The sequence below is a fragment of the Heterodontus francisci genome, chromosome 2 (genome assembly GCF_036365525.1).
Source record: "Heterodontus francisci isolate sHetFra1 chromosome 2, sHetFra1.hap1, whole genome shotgun sequence".
NCBI classification, from domain to species: domain Eukaryota; kingdom Metazoa; phylum Chordata; class Chondrichthyes; order Heterodontiformes; family Heterodontidae; genus Heterodontus; species Heterodontus francisci.
The window spans coordinates 131,910,363-131,923,884 of NC_090372.1; the positions used below are offsets into that span (position 1 = coordinate 131,910,363).

At 44.4% G+C, this 13,522-nt stretch overlaps 1 protein-coding gene across 6 annotated transcripts; it reads right to left on the bottom strand.

Annotated features, from left to right (window-relative positions):
• Nucleotides 1-5,119: 5,119 nt before the first annotated feature.
• On the bottom strand, nt 5,120-13,289 carry LOC137346838 (N-myc proto-oncogene protein-like). 6 transcript variants are annotated; one of them, XM_068010778.1, is made up of 4 exons: nt 12,956-13,289; nt 12,409-12,599; nt 10,664-10,866; nt 5,120-9,079 (listed from the first exon to the last, which is right to left on the bottom strand). In XM_068010778.1, exon 4 carries the CDS (start codon nt 6,475-6,477, stop codon nt 5,836-5,838), a length of 642 nt encoding a protein of 213 aa, XP_067866879.1. In that variant the 5' UTR covers nt 6,478-9,079; nt 10,664-10,866; nt 12,409-12,599; nt 12,956-13,289; the 3' UTR covers nt 5,120-5,835. The 6 variants fall into 6 exon arrangements, with proteins under 6 accessions (XP_067866879.1, XP_067866888.1, XP_067866864.1 ...); XM_068010787.1 differs by having other exon boundaries at nt 5,120-7,224; nt 10,664-10,870; XM_068010763.1 differs by having other exon boundaries at nt 10,664-10,870.
• Between the last annotated feature and the right edge of the window lie 233 nt (nt 13,290-13,522).

A 13,522-nucleotide genomic window follows, 5' to 3' on the forward strand; every position in this document is an offset into this window, starting at 1 on the left:
ATAGTTATAGTTATATAGTTATGGTAATGAGCAGGCAGCACGAAGTTGGCGTGCTGCCTGCATCACACTGAATCGGCACCAGGTAATCGCACATCATGAGCACTGCACCCATTTCCAGGGATTGGCTAATTTAACCCCTACACTTTATTGAACGGCTTTACAATTTTGATAGAAATATCAACCAGAGGAAATCTTCCTGAATGCACTTGGGCTGGATTTTGTGCAGCCAGTGAGGCTCTGGGCGCTGGGCTGAGAAAGCAGAGAAGAAACCCCGCCTCTGCCTTTTTGAGCTGCCCAGCACAAACCTACGTTGTTCCAGAAGCAAAGTTTCCAGCATCAAGATCTCCGTCCCTTTAAAGACAGGGAACCTGCCTCCAAGAGCTGCCGGCCAATCACAGGTCCGGCAGCTCAGCAATATTGGCAGCACCACTGGGAACAATGGCCATTGCTGGTACTGCAGAGGCCTTGGACCCAGACCCAGTGGTGGAGACCTGGACCTCAGGTATGTGAGGCAAGGTCACCGGGGCCAGTCCGGAAGGTCCCAGCGAGAGGATTTGGGAGGGTGGGCATGAAGTCCAGGAGAGGAGAGTCCATGGAGGTGTACGTTTTTCCTGCGGGGGCCTCCGTTGGCCACAGATTGACCATGGAGTAGTGAAACCCCCCACCCCCCCCCACCAAGCCCACAGAGAGGGCGCCTCATTTTACAAGGCGCCCTCCCGTGTGACAGAAGCAACCTCTGCCACTGGTTAGATCCCAATGGTGGGGGGAAAGGGCCTTTATGTAGCCATTAATAGGCCACTTAAGGGCCTCAATTAGCCTCTGGGCAGGAAGGCCACCGTCAGCCTGTCCCGTACCTGGGACTATCACTTGGCAATGGGGTTGCAATGGGCTTTCCACCACCTGTTGTGATTCTATGGGCTCCACCCCCCCCACCCAACCTCAGGAAGGCCCATAAAATCCTGCCCATTAAGTCACCAAACATGCCTGATCATTTCAATCCTTAAAAGAGCCAAAAAAGTGAGGGGAAGAGAGATGAGTGAAAAATGTCATGTCTGTATTGCAATGAAGGATGGAGCATGGGCGCAGCAAGGCAGGCAGGAAGCAATGTTTTCACTGACTGCATCAATGTGAAATTGATGAAGGCAGAGTTTCACACACACATAGTCAAATACATGCTGATTGGCCTCACACAGCCAGTGTGAAGTTTAATGACTGAAAGGAGCTGAGAAAATAACTTTTTTCAATTTTTAAAATGTAGATGCTTTCACAGTGGGGCACCAAAGATTTTTTTAACTTTAGGTACTTACCTTTTCGGCAAGGCTTTGCATCAGATGTTCTTCTACTAAGCTGGTGTCCATCCTTTCCAATGCACGACAGCCTCTTCCAGGTGTCTCCATTAACATGCACTCATTTACATTTCCTCATTATATTCTGTACTATTGAGAAATAAATTTTCAAAGGTAAAGTTCTTTTGGGCCTCCTTATCTCGAGAGACAATGGATACGCGCCTGGAGGTGGTCAGTGGTTTGTGAAGCAGCGCCTGGAGTGGCTATAAAGGCCAATTCTGGAGTGACAGGCTCTTCCACAGGTGCTGCAGAGAAATTTGTTTGTTGGGGCTGTTGCACAGTTGGCTCTCCCCTTGCGCCTCTGTCTTTTTTCCTGCCAACTACTAAGTCTCTTCGACTCGCCACAATTTAGCCCTGTCTTTATGGCTGCCCGCCAGCTCTGGCGAATGCTGGCAACTGACTCCCACGACTTGTGATCAATGTCACACGATTTCATGTCGCGTTTGCAGACGTCTTTATAACGGAGACATGGACGGCCAGTGGGTCTGATACCAGTGGCGAGCTCGCTGTACAATGTGTCTTTGGGGATCCTGCCATCTTCCATGCGGCTCACATGGCCAAGCCATCTCAAGCGCCGCTGACTCAGTAGTGTGTATAAGCTGGGGATGTTGGCCGCTTGAAGCGGCCAACATCCCCAGCTTATACACAAAGGTAAAGTACGCCTGAGATTTAACATGCCAGATGTCTGTCTGTTTTTCTCATCATTGATTATATAGGTACAGGAAGCTTAATTTTAATGTTGAACTGAAGTCTCTTATGATATCATTTAGACAAGAATATAATTTTTAGGGAACCTTTACCCCCCATTCCACTGATTTGCATTAAATCCTCAGAGCATCCAGGATTACTGGGCACAGATACATACAGGCAATCTAGGCTTTGATGTGTCCATAACCAAGAAGATGCTGACATCAGGGGGGGAATTTTGACCAGGAGGAGCACATGGTTTTGGATGGAGGGTAAAGCTAGATCCAACCCACCAACCTCTGTGTTTAACTCAAATGTGTCAGGCCAGTTGCATGCAAACCCCTTGGGAAAGGTAGGGTGCCTATTAACATATGGTAATCACTTAATCACGGAATTCCTCAGCTTCCTGAAACTTGCCATTGAAAGCGAACACAACAGAAATTCAGGGGGCTGGTTAACACTTATGGAAATATTGCAATAAATATTCAGTACTCACAACTGCTTCCTTACCTTCTCGTGGGAAAGGGTTTCTTTACAGTAGATTTGCTGAGAGTTTATTTTCTATACTTTGGAGGTTTGCTGAATCAGATCAGGATGAGTGGTGCCTTGGCTGCCTTAGATTGTACCTGCTGTTGAGAGACCTGAAGCTGGACAACAGAGAGGGGAGCAACAAAGGGGGTGCAGCTCACAGGAGGCATGATGCAGGGCTGAATTTCCTTGACATGTTAGAACAGCAGTGACTCAGGAGGCTCAAGTTGTCACATCAAGTGGTGGCAGACATCTGCAGCCCCCTAGAAGAAGACAGGCTCCTTGCTGGACCTAGTGGCCACACATTACCAGCAGCTGTCAAAGTGACCACTAACCTCAAATTTTTTGCTTCCAGATTCTTCCGGGGCTCTGCCAAGACATATCCAGGATTTCCCAGTTGGCAGGCCACAAATGCATATTACAGGTAACTGTCTGCAATATGATACCGACATCAAGGCACTGTGCATCCCAATCTTAATGAATAAGCCAAAAATTAACTTATAAGAACATAATTGTTCAAGTTATGAATAATTGTTTTTGGCAAAGCGATGGGATAATGCTTTGACCATAAGTTCCTCTCTGGGTTATGCCACAAGGGAAAAACATCCCATGGAGATTTACCCCTGCTGTGCAGTCATGGAGGGAACATAAATGTGAATCAACCAGGCTGGCACAGCTGCTAATGGCAAATTAGAGAACAGCATAGGTAGAGGCCAGGAGCAAGTTACTTGGCAAACCTCTTAGCTAGTAGTATAAAGGATCCAAAGAGAGGAAGAAGTGGTTTATTTGACTAAGGCAATATGTAGCTGAGTCATCCCATTCTGTGCTCAGCAAGCATTATGATAGGGAATGTTGCCATTGGTCTCAATGTTCCAGCTGCCTAGCCTCTACACTCTATAATTTCCTCCAGAAATCCCTCTACCTCTCTATCACCCTCTCCCATTTTACGACCCTCCTTAAAACCTATCATTTTAACCAAGCTTTTTACCATACTTCCTAATACCTTCTTTGGCTCAACATCCATTGTTTTCTTTATACCTCTGTGAAATATCTTGGCATGTTTTTCCTGCATTAAAGGTTCTATTTAAATGCTAGTTATTCTTAATGATAATGGTGATAATGATAATTGCTCCTAGAGGGGAAGTCTCCTATGATGCAATCTTCAGAATAATGATTGTTTTTTGTTTCTCCCAGGTAGGGCTGGTACATGGGGATTAAATCCAACTAAAAATGGATTGAGCACATATGATTGGAACAGCCTTTTCTCATCCTAGTTACACAAGATAACAAAAAAAAAACAGGACCCCAAAACTACTCAAGGACATGATCCCAGCAGCTATGCTGGGATTGTGCCTCGCAATTCCCTGCAATGCTGTCCCCGCTGAAGTACACAATGTATGGAGAATAGCACCTAATCAGCATGGGGTTCATGCCGACTGCACCACTTGAGGCATATTTTGGCCTTGGTTAGCCCACACAGGCTGGAAAGTCTAGTACCTGCCATCATCTGGACAGAACTCCTGAAAGATGATTATGTGGTCCCTCCGGCATCTTTTTAATGGGCCTATAATGCCAGTAATAAAAATAATTTAGTGCCCACCTCCCTTTGTTTGATACTGGAAGGAGAAAGTTTGATGAATGGCATTTTATTGTTCCAGGTGTTGTTCCAAGCTTCATTTTTTTCTTTTGGTAGAACAGAAATGCTCAGGATAATTTGTTTGCTGCTTCTTTCCTTGACATTCCACCACACTGATGTGCATTTTACGAAGCATTATAAAGGAACATCAACTCTATGTTAGATCTTGGATTTGAAGGTCACAGATATAATGACTGACTTGCAAATAAGGAAATACCCAAATTGTAAGTAGAGGCAGTTCCTGATGTCTTCCTACTAGAATAGTTCCAAGGCGATGTTATCAGTGTAATGAGTAGCTTTTTATGTTGTCTGAAGCAACATAAATGAAAATGCATGGAGTTCAGTTGATTGACGATCTCAAACAGGTTTATTAAACAGCTAATATATACAGTACAGAGCTAACTATTTACATGACTTGCCTTTAGGTATTACAGTAGCAGAGTGAGACTGGCACATAGTTACATGACCATGTACTGGTACTTAGCACATTGGCATACTAAGATCTAAAAGGGACACCACTCAAAATAAATGGCGGCCGGCACACACAAGCCGCACGCCGCCACGCCGCTGCCATCTTGCATCTGGCAGCTCATTAACATATGCATGGCGCCACACCCCCCCCAATCACGTGGCAGAGTGGCTTTGCCAGCACTGTAAATGCTGTCACCTGAGAAGGGAGCAGGAGCTAGTGCCATTTTTAAAAGGTTGCCAGCCCTGCAGACAGTTCCAAAGATGCAGAGTTTGCCCCTATCCCCCTCCCCTATGAAATATATTCAGAGTTTACCCCTTCCACCCCTCCCCCTTTGCAAAATATGCAGAGTTCACCCCTTCCACCCCCACCCCTTGCCGACAGAGCAATGCAAAGTTCACCCCTTCCACCCCCACCCCTAGCCGACAGAGCAATGCAAAGTTCACCCCTTCCAGCCCACTTGCCGATATATGATTAATGGATGCAGACTTCCAAACCCCACCCCCCTCATTTCTGGCTACTTAAATTTATTGCAAATGTCTGAATTCGCTGCAAAAACGAATAAGAGCAGGGTATTACCTACCAACCTTTGCAGGCACTGAGGACTCTTACCTCGGTGGCACCAGCTTTTCAAGGACAGGAACGTGAAGGCACGTGAGTGCCACACATTGAGCTGAAGATTGGAAACGGCTGGTAGGATCATGGCGAGTTTCATTTAAATGTATGCAAACAGGTCACTTCAATATTTAGAGCATGGTCTCGCTGTGGAGCAGCAGAGGTGCCGCCATGGAGCCTCCCTGTTGCCGGGAAGATTGGGCCCGTCAATTGCGGCATCGGGCTCCGTGGCAGGCTGCTGCTGCTCCTATAATAAAAAGCTTTTTATATTGTCTGATGTAACATAAATGAGATGCGTGGAGTTCAGTTGAATGAAGATCTCAAATCAGGTTTATTAACAGCTAACAAGCAAATACAGTAGAGCTAACTACTTAAATGCCTTGCCTCCTGGTGTTACAGTTACTGAGTGAATCTGGCAAGTAGTCATGTGACTGTATTCTGGCACACAGCTCATTAGCATACTAAGATCTTAAAGGGACATCACTCTTAAAGGCACAATATCCCCCTTGTTTCCAAAGATAAGTCTTGTATGCTAAAAGTAAAAATATGTAAAATTAGATATCATCAAAATTATTTACACATGGATAGAGATTATGAAATTTACAAGTATAGAGGCTCAAAAGTCCATATATCGTCTCGTGGTTTGACAACTCTTGCTTGGGGAATTTGCGTCTCATCTGTTGCTGTTCTTTCTGAAGTTTCTCCCTCTCTGCATTCAGTTTCTGCTGCTCCTCCTTCAGCCTGCTAACATACTCTGATGCTTTTCTCAAGATGACCACTTTTGGGGCCTTGTCATTCTTGGAAAGTACCGGCACCTCATCTCGAAGATCCAATAGACAATGCTTCGACTCATTCCTCCTCTGCCTCTTCAGGGCCTTGCGTGTCCTTCGTCTCTCCTCATCCTCTGGGTCTGAAGAATTGGGGCCTAAGGTTGAGGACTTGTTGGGGGAGGAGTACTTGGTCTCATGGAGATAACTGTCCATTCTGGCTTGCTGCAGTGCTGGCGGTTCTCTGGATAGCGGAAGTGAAGGCACGGCACATTTGTGCTGTTGCTGGGTTTCCAGACTGCACTGTTTGATGCTGGTCTGCGAGCCGGTTCTGGTCCTTGGAGATTTCTCCCTGGCAATGCTCTCATGGATCATAATGATTTTGAGGTCCTTACATACTGGCAGTTCTATCACTGCTGGTCCACTCATGTCTACTTAGTAGAATGTTTGTGGTTTCCATGCTAATTTGCCATAGTTGCATTTCATTGCTAATGTGCCATTGCACGGGGTGGGTGATCCATTGTACGCAGATTACTTGACTGTCGTCGGTCATATCATTGATCTGCAACGACTCAGGTAAATATATTTGAGGATTCAGACTGGTAGGATATTTGCCTTAGTGCTGGTGTCAGTCTTGACCTTGAGTGTATACTTGCCAGCTATCTTTGGGCACATGATGCTAATAGTGGCGAAAGCTTCCAATTGTTTGACTTCATTGATGTGATGTATCAGGTGCACAAAGTGAAATGCCTGTTCATCTGCTATCTGAGAACAGCTTCTCTCTGATTCTTGTCTCAGGTCTGCTTCACTGGTTACTTTGATAAATCTGCTTGCATTTATACAGGTCTCTGGCACTTTCCTTGCTACTGTTGCCCTGTTGTCTGTTTGTTTGCATCTGACCGTGACTTCTGGCTGCGTCTTTGGAGCCAGAATTCCTGCATAGGTGGGCCCAGTGTCCATTTGCACCGCATGCCTTGCACAGGTCACAAAATGCAGGACAACTTCACCGTGAGTGGGGCCAACCACATTATGGTACCGATACTGTTGGCTGCACCTAGTGTTTGTAGATGCTGTGTCCAGCTACAATGGCTTCATACTTCCTGCCATCTTACAGGAGTGCATCAATGCTGAGACCTTTCTATTTCACCAAGTGGTCTTTCTGGAATGCTTCAATGGCTGTTGATACAAACACAAACTTCATTATTCTGTCTGACTGGTCAGCTTCTGAAAAATTGCTTTCTTTGCCCTTACTATGGCATCTGCTGATGAACTGGTCTATTAATTCCTGTGGCTGTTGCCTGTAAGACATCAATTCTAAGCGGTGAATTTGAAAATTCACTCTCAATCGGAGCTGATCTTCCAGCACTTTCCATTTCTTTTCGGGATCTTTCTGATCCTTTTCAGATAATACAATGGTATTGATTCAGTGCAATCCCTCATTTGCAATCACAATCATTATTTTTGCAGCCTGTTTTTCTGGTTCGACAATTACTTGGACTATAAAGCATAACTCTGTTTGAGCAATTAGAACTCAGGTAGGATATCAATGCCTTTCCAGTTCATGCTGGGCGGCTTGGTATCCATTTTGCTGCTGTTCATTTACTTTACCACTTGATTTAAGAATTTGCTTTGTGACTCTTTACTGCTTTCCCTTTAAAAGAACTCTCTTGGTTGCTTTGCTTAACAACAGTAGGTGTTTAGCAATGCTTGTCTGTTTGTCTAGCTTCCAGCCTCTAGTCTGACTGTTCATACGGTTGCGCAATAGGCATTTCAAGTGCTTTCTTTTTACCAGGATTTGTTTATCCAGCCATTCAAGAGGCAATTCTTCACAGCTGAGTGGTTTGTTAAGTTTGTTTTAAAACTCATGCTGAGTGAATGAGTTTTCAGTGTTCAAGTGATTTAATGGTTTCTTGTAATAGCTCTAGCTGCTAGCTGCGTGAATGGAGGGTTTCTGTGCTTTTTGCTCTCGGGCACCTCATGTAATGGTGCTGACCTGATCAGTGAAAACATCTTTTGAAAATAATCGATCAGCCTGAGATAGGGATTGGGTTTTCCCTGTTTTTTCTTTTACTTTTACTTAGCTTTACTTTTACTTAAAAAAATCAACTCTGCAAACATCTTGAAGCTTGTTTTTAACTGGGGTTCCTGTACCAACGGCTCACTGACTCATCCGTTTATAGTGATTGATTTGCAGCCTGTTGTTCGGCTCTATCTTCAACAGCTGGAGGTGAGCTTTTTTTCTTCTTTACTCTGTTTGGGCAGTATTTCTTTTAACTTTCTCTCTTTTAGCTGTAGCCATTTTTAAAGCTGTTTTCCTGTGGTCTTCAATCTTGGATTTTGTCTTCTCACCACCCCTTCCACCATATAATGAGAAGCTTGTTATGTTGGCTGATGCAACATAAACGTGATGCACAGAGTTCAGTTGATTGAAGATCTCAAACAGATTTATTAAACAGCTAACTCATATATATAGTACACAGTTAATTATTTACATGATTCGCTTCTAGGTGTTACAGTAGCAGAGTGAGACTGGCACATAGTCATGTGACCACGTCCTGGTACTTAGCTCATTAACATACTAAGATCTTAAAGAGAAATCACTCTTGAAGGCAATCACACAACAATTAGTGGCAAACATAAGTTGAAATAAATTGACTAGCATGGTTCCCATTGAACCGAGCTTGCGTTTGTACATACAGAGCTTTGTCGGTATTTTTGGTTTCATTTTAATTTAGCATGTGGTAAAGAAGCAGCAGAGTGGGTAGTAGGAGGAAAACCACTTTGCAGAAGTCTAAGGCGGCAACTGAGCAGAAGCGACAGAAACAAGTGTGACTGTTTTTGTGTGTGTGCATTCTGGCTCATGAAGCTGTCCCACAGTTTAATTCCAAGAAGAGTAGATAGGTGATTGCGAATAGCAGATGCTGACTGTGGCTTACAGCTCCAGCTTACAGAAAACTTGTGATTAATGATTTTTTTTCACTCGCACTTCACAGTACTTAGCGGTACCAGGGGCTTCAAAACCAACCGGGATCTACCCATGAAAAAAAAAGTATTAGACCATCTGGGAAAGAAATATCAGTTGTGTGAAAGATATTCAGAAGGGAAACAGTTAACAGTGCTGAAGAATTGCTTCTCTGAAGTGTAACTCATATATGGATCTGTGCCACTCTATCTTCCTGTTTTTCAATAGAGTGACTTGTTTTGCAAGCATGCTACAACATACCTGTCCCTTATCAACTAAAATCATCAACACAAGAAGCCGTCTAGTCTGTAGCTGACTTGTGTTATGTATCACAGGCATAAAGGAAACATAAATATATGGAGTAGTAATGTCGCATACGCTCTTTACTGCTGAAGTCTTGAAATAGTCCTCGCAGAATTCTCTGCAGAACCATCAACAAACTCACTCAACAGAAATGGATTGGGGCTGAATTTTTCCACTTACTTGGACCCTGTACCACATATTGCCAGTGGCAGAAAATTAAGAGGCTTCCCCCAGGGCTGCCATCCAATGAAGGATAGTGGCCCGCTCACAGGAACTGCCGGCCCAATCAGAGGGCCAGCAGCTTGGCAGCCTCAGCAGTACCACTGCTATTGATGGCCAGTTTTATTTATTTAGAGATACAGCACTGAAACAGGCACTTCGGCCCACCGAGTCTGTGCCAACCAACAATCACCCATTTTATACTAATCCTACATTAACCCCATATTCCCTACCACATCCCCACCATTCTCCTACCACCTACCTACACTAGGGCAATTTACAAAGGCCAATTTACCTATCAACCTGCAAGTCTTTGGCTGTGGGAGGAAACTGGAGCACCCGGCGGAAACCCACGCAGTCACAGGAAGAACTTGCAAACTCGGCACAGGCAGTACCCAGAACTGAACCTGGGTCACTCGAGCTGTGAGGCTGCAGCACTAACCACTGCGCCACTGTGCTACCCCGTGCTAAGGCTGTAGCTCCAGGGAAAGGATGCCTCAACGGCGTAACGTCAGTGAAGACAAGTGAGTTGGGTTGGGGATGCTGAGACCAGGCAGCAGGGTCCAGCGATCCGAGGGGAAAGAAGCAGGGTGGGGTCGTGGTGTACTGGCGGTTCTGTTGTCGCGGGGTAGTTATTGCTTGCTGGGGTGGCTTCCATGGGCGATGGAGTGACCATAAAGGGGGCGCCCCCTCTCCCACCCCCCCAGAACCCACTGGGAGGCTGCCAAGATTTACCTGGCAATCTCCCCACGCAGCGACGGGCCTGCTAATGTGGCAAAAAGCCCATGGATGTGGGAAGTGGCCCTTAATTTGCCACTTAATTGGCTCAATTGGCCGTCATCTTCCGACGCTTTCCCCTGCTATATTTCCAGCCTTCCCGCCTCCAGCCCACCTCCAATGGGCTGAGTAAATTCAGCCCATGAGTTCCACAGTGCCTCAAGGAGTGTTTTGTTGGCCAATAGAAATAAAGCAGACCACCTAATTTACATGACAGTAACACACCTTGGACATAGACGCTAATAATGTACGTCTCAATGTGCAACTGATACATTAATATGTATTTGTTTCCTAGTGCAGTAGCTATTATTCAAATCACTGCTGCATTGATATCTGCATGTTCAAACAACTCACCAATCATGTGGGTTTAGAGCAAGTGCTACCAATATTACGGCTGAATCTCGTTGTCCCGCCGCCAGGAGTAATATAGCTTCCAGCAGTTTACACAGTTGTGCAATAGGTATTTCAAGTGTCTTTTTTCTGCTAGAGGTTGTTTATCCAGCCATTCAATCGGCAATTCTTCATGGTTGAGTGGTTTTATGAGCTTTTTTTAAACTCTGGCTGAGTGAGTGAAAGTTCAGTTGATTAAAGATCTCAAAACAGGTTTAGTAACAGCTAATAAGTATATACTGTACAGAGCTATCTACTTACATGATTTGCCTCCTGGTGTTACAGTTACAGAGTGACTCTGGCAAGTCATCACATGACTGCATCCTGGCGCATAGCTCATTAGCTTACTAAGATTTTAAAGGGACATCACTCTTAAAGGCAATCACACAACAGCTCCAATGTCCCGCACACCTTCCCAACCAGCACCACACCCCACCCCCATACCACCCCCCCCCCCACCTCCTGCCATGGAACCCGACGTTGGGCTGGGAAGAAAATCCAGCTCTGTGAGTGTATTTGACACTGCAAGTTTAGATGGTGAGAAAGGATTTCAGCTTTGCATCAATCATAAACTGGCTGTGTAAATCTGAAGTCAAGGCCCAACCTGATGCCAAAGTGAAGTGGAGGGAGACTCGCTGGAGGGCATCATCTCACACCACTTCAGTTTGTCAGTACATGAAGTGTAAATTCAGTACTGTTGCAGTGTCAAACCTAATTTGTAAAGTGCTGAAAGGCGATTTTGAATCCTATGCCCTTAGTAAACACTCCTAATCTCAATTTAAATGCTTTAAAACCCACCTATTAAAAACAGTTTGTATTTAATTCCACTGATATGAAATCAAAAATCTTAAAATTAAACTAAGCTATTTTCTTTTCTCCAATGGGTCATGGGTATGTTTGACAGAATCCCAGCCAAAGCAGGTAAAGCTGTGTTGATTAACCCCCTTCAAAAATAGCTGTAAATGCAACTGGGGGTAGGTTTCCTTTTATAGCTTTTTGTAGCAAAATCATAAATGTGTCCATAAAGAATGGAGCTGTTTCTTGTTTATGGCATACATTGGGTGGGTGTTGGGTAGAGTGATTGCATTGTCAGGCCAATGAAGCTTGCTGGAAGCCCAAACCATTTTCCTGGTTAGGCTGCATTACAATTATGTCAGCCAACTGTCAGTGCTGAGCATTATCTAATGCATAGACTTTAATAATATGAATAAGCAAAGATTATGGGCCCTGACAGCATCCTAGCTGTCTTACTGAAGCCTTGTGCTCCAGAACTAACTGCGTTCCTAATCAAGATGTTCCAGTACAGCGACAACACTGGCACCTACCCGAAAATGTGGAGAATTGCCCAGATATGTCCTATCCACAAAAAGCGAGACAAATCCAATCCAGCCAATTACCGCCCCATCAGTCTACTTTCGATCACCAGCAAAATGATGGAAGGTGTCATCGACAGTGCTATCCAGCAGCACTTACACAAAAATAACCGGCTCACTGATGGTCAGTTTGGCTTCTGCCAGGGCCACTCGGCTCCTGACTTCATTAAGCCTTGGTCCAAACATGGACAAAAGAGCTGAATTCAACAGGTGAGGTGAAAGTGACTGCGCTTGGCATCAAGGCAGCATTTGACCAAGTGTGGCATCAAGGAGCCCTAGTAAAATTGAAGTCAGTAGGAAACAATGGGGAAAACTTTCTAGTGGTTAGAGTCATACCTAGCACAAAGGAAGATGACTGTGGTTGTTGGAGGTCAAACAATTAAGCTCCAGCACTTCGCTGCAGGAGTTCCTCAGGGTAGTGTCCTTGGCCCAGCTATCTTCAGCTGCTACATCAATGACCTTTCCTCCATCATAAAGTCAGAAGAGGGTGTTGTTGGATAACCTTAAAAGCGGACCACCTGAAGAAGCTGTAAGTGAAGATCACCGGTGAAAGTGATGTCGCGTCACAAATGACCAGGGAGTTGTGGGCATATCCCAACAGAGTGAGATGTGTTTAGATGTGGCTTGTGCAGTAACTGCTATATATATATATGTATATGTTCTAGTTAAATATAATAAAAAGCTAAATTTTCCTTGAATATTACTTGAAGTCCTGTGAGTCTTACAATAGATCACACACCAAAGGAACAAGTAATATTACATGGTGGCAACATGTGGGATATATGTTTTTCTGAAAACCACAGAATATTGCATTGAGGCAACATTTGATGTTTTTTTCCTGAAGATCACACTAAGCGAGAACAAAGAACAGCAGGTTGCTTACCTAGATTCGCTGAAGATCCTGGAGAGCAGCTGGCAGGGGATCCCACGACAGTTCAGTGAGCTAGGACCACAGACAGACGTCAGGAGGTGTTGAAACTCTGGTTTCAGTAGGCAATTTGCCAGGAGATCAGAGCTTTCAACTATTCTGGCAGTGGGTCAAAAGATTTGAAAAGCAGTCGCTGAAGCCATTACTGCCTTAGCTTTCCCAGTTTTTAGGCCTTAGTTTGGCCAAAAAGAGTGGGAAGAACCCAACAGTGCCACTGGAGGTCCAACACAAAGTAAAAGGCTGGTTGTGGCTGCTGCAAGTTTCAGTCTTCTTGAAAAAAAAATTCTCAGTTGAAAAAAGAAAGCTCACAGTTAAAAAAAACTGAGCTGTGCAAACAGAAAGTAACTGTGGTGTCTCATTCTTAAAGGGCTAGGCCAGCAGAAAACAATTTTTTCTAAAGAAGAAAAAAAGAAGTGTGACTGTGAAAATGAAAACCAGTAAAAGGTTTTATATATATATATATAAATACATATATACATACATATATATACATATATATATATATATATATATATATAAAAG

What these genes read in the sequence shown, in the direction of transcription:
- LOC137346838 (XM_068010803.1), bottom strand. Translation starts at nt 6,477, where the DNA reads ATGAGTGGACCAGCAGTGATAGAACTGCCAGTATGTAAGGACCTCAAA.